This window comes from Aethalodelphis obliquidens, unplaced genomic scaffold (assembly GCF_003676395.1).
Source record: "Aethalodelphis obliquidens isolate GAN/ISIS:26980383/991018 unplaced genomic scaffold, ASM367639v1 scaffold90, whole genome shotgun sequence".
In the NCBI taxonomy this organism is placed as follows: Eukaryota; Metazoa; Chordata; class Mammalia; order Artiodactyla; family Delphinidae; genus Aethalodelphis; species Aethalodelphis obliquidens.
This window is the reverse complement of record NW_020838034.1, coordinates 1,808,904-1,831,960: the sequence shown is the minus strand read 5'-3', so window position 1 is coordinate 1,831,960 and position 23,057 is coordinate 1,808,904. Positions and strand designations below refer to the sequence as shown.

The window sequence follows — 23,057 nt, the reverse complement described above, 5'->3', positions numbered from 1 at the left end:
AATATAAGACATGACACTGTAAAACTCCTCAAAGAGAATGTGGGCAAAACATCCTCTGCATAAATTGCAGCAATGTTTTCTTAGGTCAGTCTCTCAAGGCAATAGAAATAAAAGCAAAAATAAACAAATGGGACCTAATCAGACTTATAAGCTTTTGCACAGCAAAGGAAGCAATAAACAAAATGAAAAGACGAACTACAGGTTGGGAGAAAATATTTGCAAATGATGCAACCAACAAGGGCTTCGTTTCCAAAATATATACACAGCTCATACAACTCAGTAACAAAAAAACAAACAACCCAATCAAAAAATGGGCAGAAGACCTAAATAGACATTTCTCCAAAGAAGACATACAGATGGCCAATAGGCAGATGAAAAGATGCTCAATATTGCTAATTATTCGAGAAATGCAAATCAAAACTACAACAAGGTATCACCTCACACCGGTCAGAATGGCCATCATTAAAAAGTCTACCAATAACAAATGCCGGACAGGGTGTGGCGAAAGGGGAACCCTCTTACACTGTTGGTAGGAATGTAAATTGATGCAGCCACTGTGGAAAACGGTATGGAGGTTCCTTAAAAAACTAGGTGTGATCTGGCAATCCCACTCCTGGGCGTATATCTGGAAAAAAACACTAATTCAAAGATGCATGCACCATAATGTTCATAACAGCATTATTTATAGTAGCCAAGACATGGAAGCCACCTAAGTGTCCATCAAGAGATGAATGGATAAAGAATATGTGGTGTATATATATACACTACTCAGACATAAAAAAGAATGAAATAATGCCATTTGCAGCAACATGGATGGTCCTAGAGATTATCATACTAAGTGAAGTAAGTCAGAAAGAGAAAGACAAATACCATATGATATCACTTATATGTGGAATCTAAAATGTACAAATGAACTTATTTACAAAACAGAAACAGACTCACAGAGATAGAAAAACTTATGGTTTCCAAAGAGAAAAGGGGGTGGGGGAGGGATAAATTAGGATTTGGGGATTAGCAGATAAAAACTGCTATATATAAAATAGATAAACAACAAGGTCCTACTGTGTAGCACAGGAGACTATATTCAATATCCTGTAATAAACTATAATGGAAAAGAATATTTAAAAAAAGCACTCAATGTTAGCTGTAATTATATGTTATTATATATAATAACATATATATTATATGTTATATATATAATATATATTATATAGTATATAATATATATTATATATATTATATATATTTTATATATATAATATGTTATTATATATAAAGCATCTAGAACAAACAGTACATGAACGCTCATTAATAACAGGTAAAATAGAACAAAAGAGACCCTCATGTATAGGTTAGAAAGATGGAGATTAGTAGGAACTAGAAGATTTTTATAGGTAGCCCATAGAAAATAATTTTAATTTGTTTAGTAAGTAGACTAAAGCCATGTGTTAGAAGGACTTTGAATACCAAGCAGGAAAAGTTAAGACCTTTGACAACATAAAACATGTTTTCCAGAAAACTGATTTAGGACTGTTAGTCTGTCAGTATTGTATAGGCTAGATAGAAGAAAAGAGAGATTAAAGATGGAGTGATTGGCCAGGAGACTTGAGTAATTGGACACAGAAACAAAGACAAATTTGAAATCAGTATACCAACTTTTCTGGGGTTTGGGCATGGTATCATGAATCTCTGCCTTTAACTCATTCCTTTCTCTGCAGGTCTGTTAATGGAGTATACCGGATTGGACTATATGCTCTTAAAGATATGCCAGCTGGTACTGAACTCACTTATGATTACAACTTTCATTCTTTCAATGTTGAAAAACAGGTAAGAATGATAAATTCAAAGGAGTTATGACCTTTGTCACAGTACTCTGTATAACATGGGCCTTCAGTGAATGTTACTGATTTGTAGCCACTGAGAAATACATTGGAGAAGACAGTTTTTCACTCTTTACTCCACTTATCTAGGATACATAGGTCACAGTTATTCTTTCAGAACTGTGTGGAAGAGACTGCTCAATCATCTTTTGTCTCCAGTCAGTTCTTAATTTTTTCTGGTGAAGTTTTCCCAAAATTTAATCTTTCCTTTCTACTACAGTAGAAACCCATTTATTTTATTCTCAACCAGTTATGTTCCTCTATATGAAAATTTCTTGACTCAAACTTATTGTTGGGTGTCCAGATGCTCAGGCATTCTATTTGAACTTTTAAATGAGACTGCAGGCTAAAAGCATTATTCTCTTTCCCTTCAAAGCAACTGTGTAAGTGCGGCTTTGAAAAATGTCGAGGAATCATTGGAGGCAAGAGTCAACGCATGAATGGACTCACCAGCAACAAAAGTAGCCAGCCAGTGACCACACATAAAAAGTCTGGACGGTCAAAAGAGAAGAGGAAGTCTAAGCACAAGCTGAAGAAAAGGGTGAATAATAATCTCATGGTTTTCCCCAAGTAGCTGCTTAGAGGCAATTATTGAAATAAGGGAAATACCAAAGGGTGCCATCTTTAGAGTTGTTTTAATATTCTTTGAGGTGATTTATGATTTATCTTGTTTTTCCTGCAATCTGGTCCATCTGTTTTTTAGAGAGGCCACCTCTCTGAGGAACCCAGTGAAAACATCAACACTCCAACAAGATTGACCCCCCAATTACAAATGAAGCCAATGTCCAATCGGGAGAGGTAAAAAGGAGATTTGCTTACCTAAACTCTTTAAGTTATGTGACTTGCTTGACAATTTAAAAATTATTAAACATCTGTATAGTTGAGACATTTTGCGCAGGAAGGCTTTAAACAAGGATTCAGGGGTGAACTTGGGTGGGGGGAAAAAGTATTTTTTCCCTAATTTCTAACTGAAATTTAGCATTTCCTTCAAATGTGACTAAGCAAAAGAAAAAGATGTGTATATGTGTGTGTGTATAGTAGTTGCAGTTTCCATGAGTTTGTCACCAATATTTACATTTTCATATCATGTTATAGGTATTACAGATATCTCAAAATATCATTTACATTCACTTCCATCTTAAAATTACTATGGTTGTTAAACCCAGCACTAGATCTTTTCATGTGTTAAAAATTAAGATTCATCTCTATATCACAATTTCAGGGTTTTTGTTTAATATTCTGAAAACTGCATTTCAGTTTATTCAGTTTCCTTTTAATCCTGTATACTAAAAGTTACTTAACATTCGTGTATTTATTTATATATTTATTTATTTATTTTTGGTTGTGTTGGGTCTTTGTTGCTGCATGCAGGCTTTCTCTGGTTGCAGCGAGTGGGGGCTACTCTTTGTTGCAGTGCATGGGCTCTAGGCGCATGGGCTTCAGTAGTTGTGGCACACAGGCTCAGTAGTTGTGGCTCCCGGGCTCTAGAGCACAGGCTCAGTAGTTGTGGCACACAGGCTTAGTTGCTCCACAGCATGTGGGATCTTCCCAGACCAGGGCTCAACCCCGTGTCCCCTGCATTGGCAGGCGGATTCTTAACCACTGCACCACCAGGGAAGTCCCTGAAGTTACTTAAAATTTTAAACACTTTTAATTAACATTGTTCAGAGGAGGGTTACATGGGCTTCACCAAACTGCCAAAGGAATGAATGCCACAGAAAAGGTTAAGAATCCCTTTTTTGTTGATAAATTAACAGAGCAATAAAAAGGATCTTTAATGGTCATCTTTGCTTTTCCCTACATTGAGATAATATTTGTCCATGTCAGAAGAGAAGTAAATATGTATGTCCTATTTTTCAAATTGTGTTGGGACATTTCCTACATCTTCCCTAACTATACACTCCAATATCTTAGAAAGTTCATCCTTATTTACAACTTTCCTAAATTTTAGCCCCTTTCATTCTATTTCACTTTGAATCATAGAAATTTTAAACTTCAGTAAAACAGAGAAGTCCAGTGGTTCTCTACTTCGGCTCCATAGTGGCTTAGGGAGCTTTTTAAAACTCCTGATGGGGCTTCCCTGGTGGCTCAGTGGTTGAGAATCTGCCTGCCGATGCAGGGGACATGGGTTCGTGCCCCGGTCCGGGAAGATCCCACATGCCGCGGAACGGCTGGGCCCGTGAGCCATGGCCGCTGAGCCTGCGCATCTGGAGCCTGTGCTCCGCAACGGGAGAGGCCACAACAGTGAGAGGCCCGCGTACCGCAATAAAACAAACAAACAAAAAACTCCTGATGCCCAGGCCACACTCCAAAACACTCGCATCAGAATTTTCAGAGGTGGAACCCAGGTATCAGTAGTTTATAAAGCTCCCCAAGTGATCTCAATGTGCAGCCAAAGACAGGAACTATAAAATTAGTCTAATCTCCATTTACTGAGGCACATAGTTTGAGACTTATTCAAGGTCACATCTGTTTATATGTGTGCTAGGGTGAAAATCAAATTATGGAATCATCAAAATTGTGTAGGGTTAATCAAGTTACATATAACTCATTTAACTTTAGAGATCTATGTGGTGGCACTGTACCTAACATGGTTTGCCCAGTGCATATCCATCTTAAATATCTATGCCTTTATCTGCCACTCCAGTTCTCCTTGTTATAGCTGATCCTAAGCCTATACTTCATCTTGGCAACTTCCTTTAGAATTTGTAAAAATACTCCATAAAGCTCTGCCTTCAAGTCACCCCGCTTTAGTTGCCAAAATTATTGCAGCTTTTAGGTGGTATTTGTCAGATATTTATAAATATTACAGAGAAATGTTTTGTGTTATGTGAAATAAATCAAGATTCAAAACTGAATAATGTTTCTCCATATGTAATTCTCTTTATAATAGCTGATTTCACTGATAAGTGTTCATTTATGTCGTCATAACAGTGGCTTACATAGAGTAAACATTAATAAATGTTTATTGAATTGATAAATAAAGGAGCTCCTTCCTTACAGAAACTTCGTATTAAAGCATCATGTGTTCTTGGTCCGAAACTGGGAGAAGATTCGGCAGAAACAGGAGGAAGTAAAGCACACCAGTGATAATATTCATTCAGCATCATTATATACCCGTTGGAATGGCATCTGCCGAGATGACGGGAACATTAAGTCTGGTAAGGACTGAGAAGCATTCTTGTTAATTCCATAAGGTTGCCTCAAAAGTGATTATTTTACTTATTTTCAAATGGTCTATTCAAAGATTCTGTTTAGTCTGGACCAAAAAAGTTAAGATCCAAACATACAAGTATCAGTCAGCAATAACCTATCCATCCCAGCTCTTCAACTTCCTTGACTCTAAGGAACAGGAAGAAGCCCCCTTCCACCAGCCTCCCAAACATCACCTACACCCTGAAAGTTACTAGACATGAGATAGGTAGTGGGTCCTCTGTGTTCCACCAGGGAATTCCCGGCTTCTACTTTTTTTCTTTATTATTATATTTGTTATGGTGATCTGTGATCAGTGATCGTTGATGTTACTCTTGTAATTGTTTTGGGGAGCCTCAAACCATGCCCATATAAGGCGGTGAACTTAATAAATGTGTGTGCTCTGACTGCTCTACCAGCCAGCCATTTCCTGCCCCCCCCCCGTCTCCCACCCCCCCACCCAACACCCCATCTCTCTCCCTTTCCTCAGGCCACCCTATCCCTTGAGACACAGCAATATTGAAATTAGGCCAACTAATAACCCTACAGTGGCCTCTAAGAGTTGAAGTGAAAGGAAGAGTCGCACATCTCTCACTTTAAATCAAAAGCTAGAAATGATTAAGCTTAGTGAGGAAGGCAACACCTTAAGCCAAGACAGGCCGAAAGCTAGACCTCTTGCACCAAACAGTTAGCCAAGCTGAGAATGAAAAGGAAAAGTTCTTGAAGGAAATTAAGAGTGCTACTCCAGTGAACACACAAATGATAAGAAAGTAAAACAGCCCTATTGCTGACATGGAGAAAGTCTGAGTGGTCTGGATAGAAGGTCAAACCAGCCACAACATTCCCATAAGCCAAAGTCTAATCCAGAGCAAGGCCCTAACTCTCTTCAGTTCTATGAAGGCTGAGAGATGTGAAGAAGTTGCAGAAGAAAAATTTGAAGCTAGCAGAGGTTGCTTCATGAGGTTTAACATCGAAGTACAAGGCGAAGCAGCGAGTGCTGATGTACAAGCTACAGCAAGTTATCCAGAAGATCTAGCTAAGATCATTAATGAAGGTGGCTACACTAAACAACAGATTTTCAATGTAGATGCTATCTAGGACTTCATATGTAGAGAGAGTCAGTGCCTGGCTCAAAGGTTCAAAGGACAGGCTGACTCTCTCTTGTTAGAGGCTAATGCAGCCAGTGACTTTAAGTTGAAGCCAGTGCTCATTTACCATTCCAAAAATCCTAGGGTCCTTTCGAATTATGCTAAATCTACTCTGCCTCTGCTCTTTCAAATGGAACAACAAAGCCTGGACGACAGCACATCTGTTGACAAAGCCCACTGTTGAGACCTACTGCTCAGGAAAAAAGATTCCTTTCAAAACATTACTGTTCATTGACAATGCACCTGGTCATCCAAGAGCTCTGATGGAGATGTACAACGAGATTAATGTTGTTTTCATGCCTGCTAGCATAACATCCACTCTGCAGCCCATGGATCAAGGAGTAATTTCCACATTCAAGTCTTATTATTTAAGAAATACATTTCATAAGGCTACAGCTGCCACAGATAATGATTCCTCTGATGGATCTGGGCAAAGGAAATTGAAAACCTTCTGGAAAAGATTCTAGATGCCATTAAGAACATTTGTGGTTCACGGGAGGAGGTCAAAATATCAACATTAACAGGAGTTTGGAAGTCGTTTCCAGCCCTCATGGGTGACTTTGAGGGGTTCAAGACTTCAGTGTAGGAAGTAACTGCAGATGTGGTGGAAATAGCAAGAGAACTAGAAATGGGAGCCTGAAGGTGAGACTGAACTCCTGCACTCTCGTGGTAAAATTTTCACGGATGAGGAGTTGCTTCGTATGGATGAGCAAAGAAAGTGGCTTCTTGAGATGGAATCTACTCCTGGTGAAGACACTGTGAAGATTTTGTTGAAATGGCAACAAAAGATTTAGAATATTACATAAACTTAGTTGCTAAGGCAGTGACAGAGTTTGAGAGGATTGACTCCAATTTTGAAAGAAGTTCTGTGGGTAAAATGCTGTCAAAGAGCATTGCATGAGAGAAAAAGAGTACTGCATGCTGCAGAGAAATCATTCATGAAAGGAAGAGTCAAAGATGCAGCAAACTGCACTGCTGCCTTGTCTTGAGAAACTGCCTCAGCCCACCCCAGCCTTCAGCAACCACCACCCTGATCAGTCAGCAGCCATCAACGTCGAGGCAAGGCCCTCTATCAGCAAAAAGATTACAACTCGCTGAAGACTCAGATGACGGTTAGCACTTTTTGGCAATAAAGTATTTTTTAATTAAGGTATGTACATTGTTTTTTTAGACATATGTTATTGCACACTTAGTAGACTACAGTATAGTGTAAATATATCTTTCACATGTGCTGGGAAACCAAGAGCTCCGTGTGACTCCCTTTCTTGCAATATTCGCAGTATTGCAGTGTTCTGGAACCAAACCTGCAATATCTCCAAGGTATGCCTGTACTACCACTCTTCCCATTTTACCGTTGAGAAGCTGAGACACAAAGTTTAAGTAACTTTCCCAAAATCAGACAGCTAGTAAGCAGTGAGACCAGAATTCAAAAACAGACAGACTCATTTTGAAACCCAGACTTGCAACTACTCTATACCATTTGGCCATTAGTAAGTCCCTTTAAATTGCAGGATTTGTCTTTGGTAAACTGCAGTGTTTTCTGATTTTTCTTTAAGGAGGAGAGAAACAACTCCATAACCACTAATCTACTTAGTCACTTCAAGGAAAATTGTGAAAATCACAGGAATCCATCACAGAAGAGAAAGAGCTCTTTTCCTGAAACTAATTTTCACTTTATCCTTCCAGACGTCTTCATGACCCAGTTCTCCGCCCTGCAGACTGCTCGATCTGTTCGAACAAGGCGGTTGGCAGCAGCAGAAGAAAACATTGAAGTAGCTCGGGCAGCCCGCCTAGCCCAGATCTTCAAAGAGATCTGTGATGGCATAATCTCTTATAAAGGTGACCATATTTACCCCAAATTCCTTCTTAGCTTTTTAAAAAATTATATCACTTACCTCACCTGAGATATCCAAGACCAAGAACGCATGACAGTTTAGGGCTAGGAATTTAGGTGGTTTACTTAGTTCTTCCTTTGTCAGAGTATAGAATTATAGGACTGATTACAGTCTTCAGGGATTGTTGTCTCTAAATCCCTGGATCTTTAGGTTAATCTTTTGTATTTATTGGAATTTTATCATAGTTAAGTACTATATTTAGAAATCACATTTTTTAGGTGTAGGATAGAAAGAAGTAGATCTTTGTCTTGGATATAATTTTCCTGAATGAGGCAATGAATTAGCAATTTAAGGAAAAAGTATTATGAATGTATGACATCAGTGGTTCTTAACCTTTTTTGATTGACAGATATCTTTGAGAATAAAGTTGTGGACTCTTACCCCAGAAAAATATTACGTACATAATTTTGCATATGTTTTGGAAGGTTCACAGGCCCTAACTTCTACATTAAGGAAAAGGATATGAAGTTGCAAAAAAATTACTTTCAAAGCATTTTCATGCAAACATATTTACCCCACTCCTTTCCTCTTCTAAGACACATCTCTTGGATTTGTATTGGGGGTGAGGGTGGAGAAGGAGAGAATTTTTAATTTTAGATAGGTAGTTTGGTAATGTACGTGAGTTTTTGTGACCAGGAAATTTGTAGATATTTAAAATGAGAGATTTTAACAAAGAATTGCAGCTTTTGCCATCAGCTTTTTTGTCTATTTTATTTTTTTTATAATTGAGGTATAGTTAATTTGCAATATTATATTTTACAGGTATACAGTATAGTGATTCGCAATTTTTAAGTTATAAATTTTTGTCATCGCAATTTTTAAGTTATAAATTTTTGTCATCACAATTTTTATAGTTATTACAGAATATTGACTATATCCTTGTGTTGTACAGTAGTATATCCTTGTTGCTTATTTTATACATAATAGTTTATACCTCTTAATCTGCCACCCCTATCTTGCCCCTCCCCAGTTCCCTCTCCCTACTGGTAACCACTAATTTGTTCTCCATATCTGTGAGTCTTTTTTGTTGTTGTTATAATCAGCCATCAGCTTTTGCTTCCTTCCTTTCCCTAAATTCTGAGGAATTTGGTTTTCTTTCTCTACTATTTATCATCATGTTTTAGTGGTTTTTTGCCATTTTGTTAACCTAAGCATGGAAAGAAGAAAGGGGAGACCAGCCTGTCCTAATATGTAAAGTTTTGTGGCACCTACTCCCTTTACATTCCCTAAAGATCACACTCTGTATTCTCAACCAGCCCCATCGGATCTACTGTGAAACTGCAGTAGATGTATCTATATGTCACTGCATTCTGGGCATGAAACAATAGGCTTTTTTCTCTCTGTGTAGTGAGTTGTTATAAAGTAAGATAGCAAATGAGAAGCAGCCCCACCCCATGAATTCTATTTTCATAATACAGAGCAACTGTTACAAGAAGATGGATTCCAGAAAATATTTAGAGTACTGAATTATTCATTATCTTGAATTTAATTGAATCCAAACCAACAGAGTAATATTAACTATGGGCAATTAATGAGAACTAGAAAACATTTTTTGGATGAGATGATCTTTGATGTAATAAATTTTGTTGAGTAGGAATTTGCCCTAAGCACCCTAGCTACTTCAGTAAGTTCCCATCTCTCATTCTTCTTAGAAAGTTTTCATTACCCAACTAACACTGTTTTATTTTATATTTCAAGTATATACACTGTATCTTTCATATTCCAGGTAATCCTGAAAGCATCTTCTGATCTCTGCCTTTGCCCACATTTCTGAAAAGTCCTTGCATTTTTCACTGGCCTCAAAAAGAAAACTTAGATTTTTTTTTCCTAACTTTAAATTTTAGTGATTCTACTTTTTGAGTTAGGAGTTAATACTTGCCTCCCTTGTTTCTTATAGTCAGACCTTCTACTAAACCTTGCATTCTCTTGCAGATTCTTCCCGACAGTCACTGGCAGCACCACTTTTGAACCTACCCCCAAAGAAAAAGTAAGTTTACATATGTGGGAATCATTTGAGTTTTAGAAAAGTCCTAAGTGTACCAGATTGACACCCTGGCTTTATGTTCCAGGAATGCTGATTATTATGAGAAGATCTCTGATCCCCTAGATCTTTCCACCATAGAGAAGCAGATCCTCATTGGTTATTATAAAACAGTGGAGGCTTTTGATGCTGACATGCTCAAGGTGTTTCGGAATGCTGAGGTACTTTTCACTGACTTCAAACACAGATTAAGAAGTTTGTTCTGAAGAGATCTATTCTAGAAGTTTAAGATTCTTACACTCTTCTCCTAGCAACCTACATATTTCTGATTAAGAAAGACAACAATTTTTATCAAGTACCCTTAGGATAACGGTTATAGTTTACTAAATATTGGAAATATAATAAATGAAGGCAGTGATATGACAAGAATTGAAGGTTAAATCATACTCCCAAAACAATTTCTGTAAAAACCTAATTTAGTGCTGAAATTTTATGTTTATGTAATACAGACATTTTACTACATTTAAGTCATATCTGTAGTCTCTTTACTAGAGACAATAAGTATATGTGAAATACACAGAAATATGGATAGGCAAATAAATATATCTTAAGGATGGAATTGAGGGGTATTACACTAATAGGTTGCAGAATAGGTGAAGCTCATTGGAGAGAAGGTGGTCTTGAACTGATTTAAAGGAGAGGATGGGTATGATGTATAGAAGAGAAGATATCATTCAGTGATTTTGAAATACCTTAGAGAGGTGTTTGAAGGACAAGAGACTACTAGATGAAGGAGGAATTAAGACTGAAGACAAGAAATGAGAGAAAAACAGACAAGTGCAAGAAAAATTATAGCAATTTTGAATTTTAACATGCTTTCTCCTGAAACCCAGCTTTCAAATGTATTTAAACTTGTAGCTTTGTCCGTAGTATCTATAAGACAAAGGTAAATGGAGAGATTCTCCACGTTAATGCTTGCAGTACTTAATCATGTTCCATGACCACTGTGTTTTTGATCCTAATGGATAATAAGGTCTATGATAGGAGTCGAATAACAGAGCAACAGAGCAAATGGAAAAAATACCATGCAGATTCTAATTTTAACTCATTTTAGTTCAGTTTAAGTTGTTTTCAACTGTCTGGGACCTATATTTGTTGGTATTAAAAATATGTTAACCAAATGGGAGGGTAAAGAAAATCCTGCTACCTGTTCAGGTATATTTTTAAGCCACATTGAGAAGACAAACATGATTTCTTTCTTCTGCTTTCTTCAGAAGTATTATGGACGTAAATCGCCGGTTGGAAGAGATGTTTGCCGCCTAAGAAAGGCCTATTACAATGCCCGGCACGAGGCATCAGCCCAGATTGATGAGATTGTGGGAGAGACAGCAAGTGAGGCAGACAGCAGTGAGACCTCAGTCTCTGAGAAGGAGAACGGTCATGAGAAGGATGATGATGTTATCCGCTGTATCTGTGGCCTCTACAAGGACGAAGGCCTCATGATCCAGTGTGACAAGTGCATGGTGAGGGTCAGGAGGTGAAGCAGAAGCCTAGTCCTGATGAGCATCGTGACTACATTCAAAGCAGCAGCCCCTGCCTCTTTTGGCGTGGCTTGATGGGCTTTTTATAAACTTTAACTTTGCCTTGGTTTCTGTTATCCCTTACTGTTCACCGTATTGTCCTTCTCCTTTTTGATATCTCCCCCTTTCATTTTATCCTTCTTTTTTCTACCTCCTGTTCTTTCTGCCCATTTTCCACTGCACATTCCTAATGTAATCTGGATCAAGAAGAATGATAGGGGCTTCCCTGGTGGTGCAGTGGTTGAGAGGCCGCCTGCCGATGCAGGGGACACGGGTTCGTGCCCCAGACTGGGAAGATCCCACATGCCTCGGAGCGGCTGGGCCCGTGAGCCATGGCCGCTGAGCCTGCACGTCTGGAGCCTGTGCTCCGCAACGGGAGAGGCCACAACAGTGAGAGGCCCGCGTACCAGAAAAAAAGAAGAAGAATGATAATATTTAGGATAGTGCTTTCCCTGAAAAACATTAGAGGTACTACACTCTATATAGCATTAATACGGATGGAATGCAATATATGGAGCTGCTGATGAAGGAGTCAAGGCCTGGATTTTAGCCCTAGTATCCCCATTTGATTCATCTGCACTCATTACCTTATGGAAAGTGGAGTTAAGAGTAACACATAGGATTGTTGGGAGGATATAATTAGATAAGGATAAGTCAAAACATAACTATAAATCCTTTCACAGTGGCTATATTGTTGATAACATATTACTTTGTAAGTAATAGCTTGGTACTGTATTCATTCATCCTCCTGTTCCCTATCCATCTCCTTATTTTGTTTGCCCAGATCTGTGTATTATGAACCAATCTGTATACTTATGTTCAGATTAGTCCTCATTCTTTTTTCCCCCTACTTTACCATTATCTCTAATTTCTCACTTACTTCCTTAACATCCTTAGTTCCTGTTTTACTTTACCCTGTCCTACCGCCTTTTTTTTTTTTTTTTTTTTTTTTGCCACAGCTTGCGGAATCTTAGTTCCCTGACCAGGGATTGAACCCAGGCCCCGGCAGTGAAAGCGCCGAATCCTAACCACTGGACCGCCAGGGAACTCCCGCACATTTTTTTATTCTTAGCCCCCAGGACTTCTCTCAGTAAATCTGACCCCCTACATACACACACGCTTTTTTTTTCTACAGGTGTGGCAGCACTGTGACTGCATGGGAGTGAACTCAGATGTGGAGCACTACCTTTGTGAGCAGTGTGACCCGAGGCCTGTGGACAGAGTAAGTTGCCCTCTGATAACACTCTAATCTAAAAGTAGGAGATGTGGCACATGGTATTTTATCTGCCCTGCTCCTAATGCACTGAATTTCCTTTGATAAGTTATTCAGCCTCTCTAGGCCTCAGTTTCTTCCACTTTACATTGAGGGTAATAATTCTGCCCTTCCCTTTCCCTTTTGATTGAGACCAATGGGAGAATACTTAGAAATCTACAGAAGGAATGGTACTATATAAAACCATGGTTTTTATAAACACTACTATCCATGACAGAAGTAACTTATAAAGTTTAGAACTTGTGTACTCTAAATATCACCTATGTTAAGCAGTGTTTAAGTGAAAAGAGCACTGGACTCGAAGTCAACAAAGGTTAGTCTTAGGCCCATTTTTTAGGAGAGCTGGTAGGTCGGGTATCTTGCTCAAGTTATTAAATGGGTTTTTGTCTTGGCTCTGCCATATTTATATGTGTGATCTTCTATAAAAGGAGGTATTTAGGCAGTATTTCTTTTTTTTTCCCTAATTATTTATTTATTTTTGGCTGCGTTGGGTCTTCGTTGCTGCGCGCAGGCTTTCTCTAGTTGCGGCGAGCGGGAGCTTCTATTCCTTGCGTTGCACGGGCTTCTCATTGCAGTGGCTTCTCTTGTTGTGGAGCATGGGCTGTAGGCGCACAGGCTTCAGTAGTTGGGCTCGCAGGTTCTACAGTGCAGGCTCAGTAGTTATGACACACGGGCTTAGTTGCTTCGCAGCATGTGGGATCTTCCCGAACCAAGGCTCGAACCTGTGTCCCCTGCATTGGCAGGCAGATTCTTTTTTTTTTTAAGAAGATGTTGGGGGTAAGAGTTTATTAACTTATTTATTTATTTTTGCTGTGTTGGGTCTTCGTTTCTGTGCGAGGGCTTTGTCTAGTTGTGGCAAGTGGGGGCCAGTCTTCATCGCAGTGCGCAGGCCTCTCACTATCGCGGCCTCTCTTGTTGCAGAGCACAGGCTCCAGATGCGCAGGCTCAGTAGTTGTGGCTCACGGGCCTAATTGCTCCGTGGCATGTGGGATCCTCCCAGACCAGGGCTCAAACCCATGTCCCATGTCCCCTGCATTAGCAGGCAGATTCTCAACCACTGCGCCACCAGGGAAGCCCAAGCAGTATTTCTTAACAGTGGTGCTGTTGTCATTTTGAGTGGACAGTTCTTCAGTGTTGTGAGGGATACATTGCAGAATGTTTGCTTTCTTAGCCCTTGGGCACTAAATGCTAGTAGCCTCCTCCAGTCACTGTGACTAAGTCCCCCTTCACACATTTTCAGATGCCCTTTAGATGGCACAAAGCAACCACACAATTAGTGCTTCATAGAGTACAGTTTGGGATACTTAGCCTGTCAGGTTTGTCCTCTACATTCACTTTTTCAAGTTTAACAACTCTAGTTGCTGTCATCTTTTTTTAATATCTGTGCTGTATTGAAATGACTAAACAGTAAGTCTTAATTGGTTGGGAATTCTCGGTTTTAGTTCTTTTTCTCTTGAATAGAGAGGCTGGATACAATAGTCCCAGCCCTTATCCATCGGCTTTCTGCTCTTACCAGGAGGTACCCATGATCCCTCGGCCCCACTATGCCCAGCCTGGCTGTGTCTACTTCATCTGTTTGCTCCGAGATGACTTGCTGCTTCGCCAAGGTGTGTACACAGAAGCTGACCTTCCTTGCCAAAGCTGACCATTCTGAACAGTAGGGGGTATCTGCTGTCTGCATAATAGTGATTGTCACCATATGACGTTTGGCAGCAATAGAGTATACCTTTTTTATATCTTCAAGTCCTTAGACTTACATACATTTACCTCCACCCAATAAAACTAAATTGGAGAGACCAGGGTGTTATAAAGCTAATTTTAAGACTGGGAAAGACATATAGGATTACAAGAGGTGGAGGACTTCCCTCATGTCATTCTCATAGTCTAGAATTGATTGTCATCACCATTAGACTGCTGGTGTAGTTATGTATTTATTGTTTAAGATTTTATTGTTTTAGATTTTAAAGTTCTTTCTGTGTAGACCTTGGGTCAGACTAAGGGATACCTAACAGAATTTATGCAGGAATCATTTTAACCTTCTCCTATGTTCTGTGCCTCTGTGTCTTAACCTTCTCCTGTGCCTTCCTAGGTGACTGTGTATATCTGATGAGGGATAGTCGGCGCACCCCTGATGGCCACCCAGTCCGTCAATCCTATCGACTATTGTCTCACATTAACCGAGATAAACTTGACATATTCCGCATTGAGAAGCTTTGGAAGAATGAAAAGTATGTTTTGAGGTCCTATCTCTATGCTTTCAGCTGTACCCTACCAGCACAGAGCTGAATATTCACTAGGATCATGCTACTTAACTAAACCTCTCCCATTTCTTTTTTTCTTTTTTTAGAGAGGAACGGTTTGCCTTTGGTCACCATTATTTTCGTCCCCATGAAACCCACCACTCTCCATCCCGTCGGTTCTATCACAATGAACTATTTCGGGTGCCACTTTATGAGATCATTCCCTTGGAGGCTGTAGTGGGGACCTGCTGTGTATTGGATCTGTATACATATTGTAAAGGTAAGTGATGTGGACTACTTAAAAAAATGACCTCTTATCTGCTATTCATTGATCTACAATTGCCCACTCTGTTCGTGTAGTCTCTCTCTGATAAAAGGTTATCCAAGGTTAGCTATGACGCTTCAGAGAGCTATATAATATTCTTTCTTTCTTTTACCTAGTGCTTGTTACTTAATAAATGTTAATTCTCTTTTTGTTAATTCATTTTTTTTCATAGTATGTAATTAGCACTCTATTAGTACTTGTGGGAAGATAAGTTACTTCACGCCCCCATTCCAAAATCCTTACGGCCATCATCAACTCTACATTAAACAAACAAACAAAAAAAACACAATAGTTTCATAAGGTTTGTGGTTAACAATGGAATCAGACAATCTAATTTCAAATTCCAGCTCTACCACTTTTTACCCGTGTGCCCTTGGGAAAGTTACTTATCCTACTGAAAATAGGGATTAGTATCTATTTTAGAGAGTTTTGTAAGGATTAAATGAAATAATCTATAAAAGCACTAAGCGCAGTTTACGGCTCACAGTAAAACTCAGTATATGTTAGATATCATTATAAGTAAGTTCAGTTGCCTAGCTCTTTCTCTTAGTATCACAGCAAAATAGTCCAGGAGAATATATATTCCATGCAAAAACTAACTGCTTGAAGCCCCATGATGACTCCTCAGTCCCGCACTTTATAAAGTGTTCATTACCAAATGTGCTTCCCTCATTTATACAGTTATTCTTTTCTGATAACTTCCCCAAAATGTGCTCTGTTTTTCCTTGTAAATGTTCTCTCAAAAATTCCTGCAGCACTCAGTCTACATTTCTGGTTTCTTTCCATCCTATAGAATGCCCTTCAACTCTTAGATTCCCTTTCCCCTTTTTTTGACACTAATGTCTCCTTTCTTCTGAAATCACCAAATGCTTAGTTGTTCCCCCTCTCAAAACAGCTACCATGTTTCCCTCTTAGGGGTCTCACTGCTCTCCCAATGGTATGTGAGGGGCAGCTCAGGGTGAGGGAAGGGGAAGTAGGAAGGGGAAGTAGGGAGGGTTCTTTAACAGTGTTTGGACTCATAGGGAGACCCAAAGGAGTGAAGGAGCAAGATGTGTACATCTGTGATTATCGGCTTGACAAGTCAGCACACCTGTTTTACAAGATCCACCGGAACCGCTATCCCGTCTGCACCAAACCCTATGCCTTTGATCACTTCCCCAAGAAGCTCACTCCTAAAAGAGATTTTTCAGTAAGTCCCCTTGCTCTCTTCACTGTACGTGTCAGGACAATCTAGTTCATGCATGGAATTCACAGAGTGAGCATTTTCAAGTGGCTCTCTGCTTCTTCATCCTGTTTCCATCCCAAACTGGAAAACTCCCTCTCTATTTGGTATGTTTGAGCAGCAAAAATGCATTTATTCTGCATTTCCTGGCATGGGCTGTGCCTCAGGGAATTGTTGTTATACTTCAGTTAGGTTTCCCTCTTTTTTCTCTCTCACCTGTTTACAGTCTTTGCCCTTGAGCCCCATAGCATAGTTTTTCGTTATGTTTTTCACACCCATAATATTGAGAAACAAAAAGAATATCAGTAACATTGAGAAACCTTTGGTGAAAATAATTCAGTGCTTTTTCTTTTTTATATCCGGATTTAAAATATAAGACATTATCATTATATAAAATTTGAAAAGTACAGAAGCATTAAGAAGAAAAAATTGTTTATTATCTTACTACACAGAAAATAACTACTGTTAACATTTTCATTTTCAGCCCTTTTCCTATGTGTTATTTTTTCTTTCAAATTGTGAACATATTCCTTCAGTTATATTGTGCCATTTGTCATCATTTCATAAAGGTTTTGGTTATCCATGTATTTGCTATAATGAAACCCTGGACTAAATTCCTCATCCATGAGTCTTTTTTCAGTGGACCTGTCGGAATTCAGAGCTGTCATCCTGGAATGCTTAGAAATAGACTAACCAGAAAGCAAACCTTTATGTTCCTATTTTTCCTAGTATTATTTTTGGATTTCCCTAAATCATATTTATTTTATATTCTTTCTGCCCACCAACAAGCGCTGCCTCTCATCTAAAATTCTTTGACTTTGCTTGCTTAGTCAGCAGCTCACTGATCAGCTTTGAAACCCCAACCTTAACTTCTTAAAAGCTGGGATGGGACAAAAAGAATTTTGAGCCTATCCCTTCTACTATCATTCTAGGCTTACAAAATGCTAAAAACCACTGTGGCCTACAGATTATTAGGACTAAACTTCTGACCTTAACACAGTCACCCAACTTAATAAAGGTTTTAGCCCAATAGCCCAGTTATTTTCTTTCTTTATCTCCTTACCTCCCCACCTCCCCACCTCCCCACCTCCCCACCTCCCTTATCCTGAGTTTGCCCCAGATCATCTGTGTCAGCTTTGCCAGCTTCAGCAGTACACTTACCACTTCCATTTCTTCTCTGCAGCCTCATTATGTCCCAGACAACTACAAGAGGAACGGAGGGCGGTGAGTCCCATGGGGGATGTAAGGAGCCTAAGGGATTAACCAATAACTTGAATGGAGCAAGAGAATGACCACCTACCCACTCAGCCCCACACCTGAGATTGAGGAGTCTCTGACACAGTAGCCCAATATAGTGCCAACAGTAATATAGAAGAACTAGACTTCAGCAGGTGTGGTCTCGTTATGGAGCCTTAGTTGGGGCAGGGAAGGAGATTTGTAAGATTAGAGATAGAGAAGGGGAAGGATTTGGAACAGAACTCCAGACAGATTTGGACAAATCTTTTTTAGGTTTCTGCAAGCTTTCCCTATTACCCCAAGGTGTATCAGCTCTTAGGACTTCTGTCAAGGAACAGAAGTAGCTAGAAGTGCATGGTTTTAACTGAGCAGTTTGGGCTCGTAGTTTTTATTTGTGCTATTTTGTACACAGAGGTGTATTCTTAGAGAAAGTACCGAAGGCTTTTCTTCAATTTCCTTTTCTGTTGAATGGTAGCATAACAATCACTTTACCTACATCAATAGCTTACCATAGGAAATCAACTATATTTCAATATTAGAAAAAGAAAATACCAAATAATAGGTGTGAGAAGAAATTTAGGAAAAGTAAAAACTCGATTTAAATGCTCATTTTAGTTGGACTATTGGTATCACAAGGTTATGCCATACTTCTGTGTACTCATGAAGCAATCAGAACTAGCTATGCGTTTTACCAGCTCTGGTCTATTTTGTGGATTCCTGAAGGAAAGAAGAAAAATTGAATTTTGTAAATAGAAATGAAATTTCAGAGAAAGGTAGTGGTTTTTTTCAAAAAATAATAAAGTGAAGACCATAGCCAAGTTTCTTACCTCTTGAGCCAAGGCTCTAACAGCTAGACTGCAGGATCTCAAGCCATCTCGAGATCTTTTCCCGTCATTCCCCTTCCATCCCCAAGTGCCCTCCTTAGCCTTCCTCTCTAAATTCACATATCTTTCTGGCAGATCATCCTGGAAGTCTGAGCGCTCAAAGCCACCCCTAAAAGACCTGGGCCAAGAGGATGATGCTCTGCCCTTGATTGAAGAGGTTCTGGCCAGTCAGGAGCAAGCAGCCAATGAGATGCCCAGCCTGGAGGAGCCAGAACGGGAGGGGGCCACTGCTGAAGTCAGTGAGGGTGAAAAAAAAACAGAGGAAAGTAGGCAAGAACCCCAAGTAGCTTGTACCCCTGAGGAACGACGGCATAGTCAACGGGAACGACTCAACCAGATCTTGCTCAATCTCCTTGAAAAAATCCCTGGGAAAAATGGTAAGGAGAAACAGGCTCATCTCTAGGGTTTAAGATAAATGGGAAATCAGCAGAGAGGGAATGAAAAAGAGCAACTTCTAATTGCTTGCTTAGATTGGAAAATATTCTTTAAAAATGGTACAGTTCTGGGACTTCCCTGGTGGTCCAGTGGGTAAGCCTCCATGCTCCTAATACAGGGGGCGTCGGTTCAGTCCCTGGTCAGGGAACTAGATCCCACGTGGATGCCGCAACTAAGACCCGGCACAGCCAAAATAAATAAACTTTTAAAAAAAGGAACAGTTATTGGGAATTCCCTGGCAGTCCAGTGGTTAGGGCTCAGCGCTTCCACTGCAGGGGGCATGGGTTCGATCCCTGGTCGGGGAACTAAAATCCCACATGCTGCACAGCATGGCCAAAAAAATGATACAGTTCTTTCATGGACCCGTGTTTAGTTATATCTTGGGAATGAAACTGGGAGGTGAGAGGATCTCCTCCCTGGAGAACAGCTTATTTCATTTGGGGCTGGAGAAGGCCTAAATTGCTTATAGGTCAGAAATGGAACCATTGAATTCCTGTGATCTCCTGAGAGCTCAAATCTGGAATAAGGAGTTGGGAGGGTAGTATTTGATGAGCCTCCTTGGTTCTGTTTTCAGCCATCGATGTGACCTACTTGCTGGAGGAAGGATCAGGCAGGAAACTTCGAAGGCGTACTTTGTTTATCCCAGAAAACAGCTTTCGGAAGTGAACCTCAAAGAATGAGAACCTCAAGCATCTGGGATCCAGTGGAGCTAACAGTCCTGCCTCCTGTTCTCTGAGTGTAGACAGGGGTGGGAAGGGTCCGTCCAGCAAGGGGAATGGGGCCATGTCATTGACATTAGGTACTTAGTAAACCTTGGAGCTAGTGGAGAGGAAGAGGAAGGGGATCTGTCTAAACAGTTCAGTTTAACTTGTTTTCCTCTCCATTGCTTCACCCTGAGGGTTAATAATGTAGGGTGGAGGGCAGAGCACATTGGGGATGACCAGAATCTTTTGGTACTTTACAGCACTTGACCCTCCCCACAGCTTGGGTTTTTCTGTGTCATCCTCTGATCCTGTAGGCATTGCTAAGAAGCTGCTTCCTATACCCAGGTATAACTCAAACTCCAAAGGGATAGGGCCAGGATCCCCACCCCTACCCTGTCTGTTCTCTATAGGCTCCAAGAGCTACCCGAGACGTAAAACAGAAACAGTAGCTGGGCCTTGTTCCAAATCCCTGACTAGGAAGAGTTTCTCTCTCCTCTTTTGCCCAACCAGGTCAAAGTAAAATGTGAGTTGACAACTCAAAGCACTTGTAACTGCTGCCCCCTCCCTACCTCTACTCCCCCAAATGGAATCATGGAATAGGGAAGGCCCCCATGGGGTCAGAAGGGCACAGTACTTATTGTAACTATTTTTGTTTTAACCTTCATAACCTGCCGAACATATTTTTTTCTAATGAGAAGCCCAGGCCCCCGCCAGCACACGTGCTGTTTATGCGCTATGGTTCTTGTGTGTCTGCTGTGCTGTGCGAATGGAGATTCATTTCAAAGAAAAATCATTTTAAAACCTACATAAAAATGAACTCTAACCACCCCCCAACAAAAGTCACTACATAAACTGTTGAGCAGTATTCACCTATCAGAGTATTTGTTGTGAGTGTAGATTATCAATTGAAAACACTACTTCTTGTTTTACTTGTACAGTTTTCAATGTCCATCTCTTAAAGAGACAGTGTATTCTCCCCACCCCTAGTTCCATCTTTCCTCCACCTTCCTGATGACTTCATCTTCAGGAGGGATATCCAGGGTGTCACCTTCCTTCCCATTCTCTTGACCAGAAGTTACCAGATAATACTGTCTCTTTAAAAATAAAATTTAAAAAGCTTTGCTTTGTTGTCTTTTCAGACAGACATATGCATATACGTTTTAGGTGTTCTTATAAGAGAAAAGATGGTTTTTAAATGTGCCAAGTTGTGTGTGTATATATATATGTATGTATATATATATATATATATCTGCTGCGTGATTAGTAAGCAATACAATAGTTAAACATTTTCCCATTACTTTTTTCTAATATTGGACCAATGCTCTCCTAATTGTACATTTCCTCTTATGATGACGACGCTCTGACTTGTTTAGGTAGAAACATTGACCACCTTCCATTCCATTGAATCTTTCTTTTTCTCCTTTCTGTGTCAATCTTGAGGAAAAAACAAAAAAAACAAAAGAGACAGGGGATGCCAAAGATCCCCTTGAGCAGAGAAAAAGCAGAATAAATATTTTATTAAAGAAAAAAGAGAATTAAGAAAATAGTTTGGAGTATTTTCTTACTGTAGAGAAGCACTGTACATTACTAAGAGACCTGGGTATAAGATACTCACGTGTGGAGCTGGGAAAATCGCATGTCCAAGCCCGTTTGAGTGGTTTCTTTTGGTTTTCATTGCAGGGAGCCGGGTGGGAGGGAGGTGGGAATAGGGGCACTTTGGGGGTCTCCTTTTAGTCAAAGCAGGAAAATGACAAGAAAGAGATTAAAATTCAATATTTCCTTTAATAGTGTTAAACACTAAAATTTTAAAAAAGACGAAAAAAGAAAAAAAAACTTTGTAAAATGCGAGAACAGAAGCAAAAGACACTACGCTCTGTCATTTTATCTTTCTTTTGTTGAAAGACTAAAAACTGAAATGTTTTTTAGACAATCAAATGTTAGGTAAGTGCAAAAACTTGTTTTTTCTTACTGGTGTAGAAATTAATGCCTTTTTTTATTTTTCGGTTGTTTTATAATAACGAATAAAAAGAACCCCCTAGCTGCCAGGCGGGTTTTGGTGTTTGAAATGCGGGGCAAAGCACTACATCACTGCAAATAGATACAGAGTTAGTCTGCATGTCTGTAGGCTGTGTGATTGCGGAAAATATAAATGCTGCTAATATATTTCCTTTTTACAAAAGCATATCTAAATAGATGATTGTTTTGATGTTAATCTTTGTAAATTATGTATTACCAATTTTAACATTGGATGTAATTGCATAAAAAGCTTGCATCTCAATCCTTGAAAGTCTAGTATTAAATGGAAAAAACTTTTCCTAACTACAGAGTGATGAGCTTGCTATTTTTTTCCTCTTTCCTATCCTCCAGTTGTCTTTCAGGATCTTCTCCATCGTGTTTCCAAAGAGATCTGTTTAAAACCACATCATCAGCATCCTGGGCCCCACGTGGGCACGCTAACCGCTGTTGACTATCAGATAAAGCCATTTCCTCAATATTACAATCTTTTTGGTCTGGGACCAGCCTAGCCAATCAACATAATAATCTTCTACACCTCTACCCCTTGTAACACATAGACATCATAAGTTTATGCTACATTTTCTAGGCCACTGTGTTAGACCATTTCCACTGTAAGCAATTTACACGTATTCATTTATTTAGTCTTCACAACAGCCTTTTTGGTTGGTACCAAAACCAAATTTTATAGATGAGGAAACTGAAGCAACAGAGAGGTTAAGTAACTCACCCAAGATCTTGTAGCTAGTTAATCCTCATAATAGCCCTCTGTAGTTACTATACCCATTTTTGTAGAAGCAAAAACTGAAGCTCTGGAAGGTTAAGTATAACTTGCCAAAGATCACCTAGTAACTAGTGTTGGAGCCAGAACTCCAAAATCTTTATGTTCATCTGCAAATAGGAAAGTGTCAGAAATAGCCAAAGCATGATCCTACTAAGGAAGATAAATCCATTCCTGCCAACAACCGAAAGACCTAACAAAATCTTGCCCCAGACAGGAGTCAGACATTTAGGGTTTGAGTCAGCTAGACTATAGTTGCTCGGAAGCA

General features: G+C 39.6%; 1 protein-coding gene across 4 annotated transcripts in view; it reads left to right on the top strand.

Annotated features, from left to right (window-relative positions):
• The window catches only part of ASH1L (ASH1 like histone lysine methyltransferase), a 213,130-nt gene extending 190,811 nt beyond the window's left edge, over positions 1-22,319 (top strand). For 3 of the 4 annotated variants that reach the window (XM_027095164.1, XM_027095162.1, XM_027095163.1), the window contains 16 exons: positions 1,719-1,827; positions 2,257-2,421; positions 2,584-2,678; positions 4,884-5,041; positions 7,907-8,059; positions 10,048-10,102; positions 10,185-10,317; positions 11,371-11,619; positions 12,812-12,898; positions 14,466-14,556; positions 15,039-15,177; positions 15,297-15,469; positions 16,537-16,703; positions 17,920-17,960; positions 18,932-19,233; positions 19,866-22,319. In XM_027095164.1, the coding sequence (XP_026950965.1) occupies positions 1,719-1,827; positions 2,257-2,421; positions 2,584-2,678; positions 4,884-5,041; positions 7,907-8,059; positions 10,048-10,102; positions 10,185-10,317; positions 11,371-11,619; positions 12,812-12,898; positions 14,466-14,556; positions 15,039-15,177; positions 15,297-15,469; positions 16,537-16,703; positions 17,920-17,960; positions 18,932-19,233; positions 19,866-19,957 (2,209 nt within the window). In that variant the 3' untranslated portion in view covers positions 19,958-22,319. Of the gene's footprint in view, positions 1-1,718; positions 1,828-2,256; positions 2,422-2,583; positions 2,679-4,883; positions 5,042-7,906; positions 8,060-10,047; positions 10,103-10,184; positions 10,318-11,370; positions 11,620-12,811; positions 12,899-14,465; positions 14,557-15,038; positions 15,178-15,296; positions 15,470-16,536; positions 16,704-17,919; positions 17,961-18,931; positions 19,234-19,865 lie in introns of those variants that run through there. The other variant, XM_027095165.1, reaches the window with a different exon arrangement.
• The last annotated feature ends 738 nt before the right edge of the window (positions 22,320-23,057 follow it).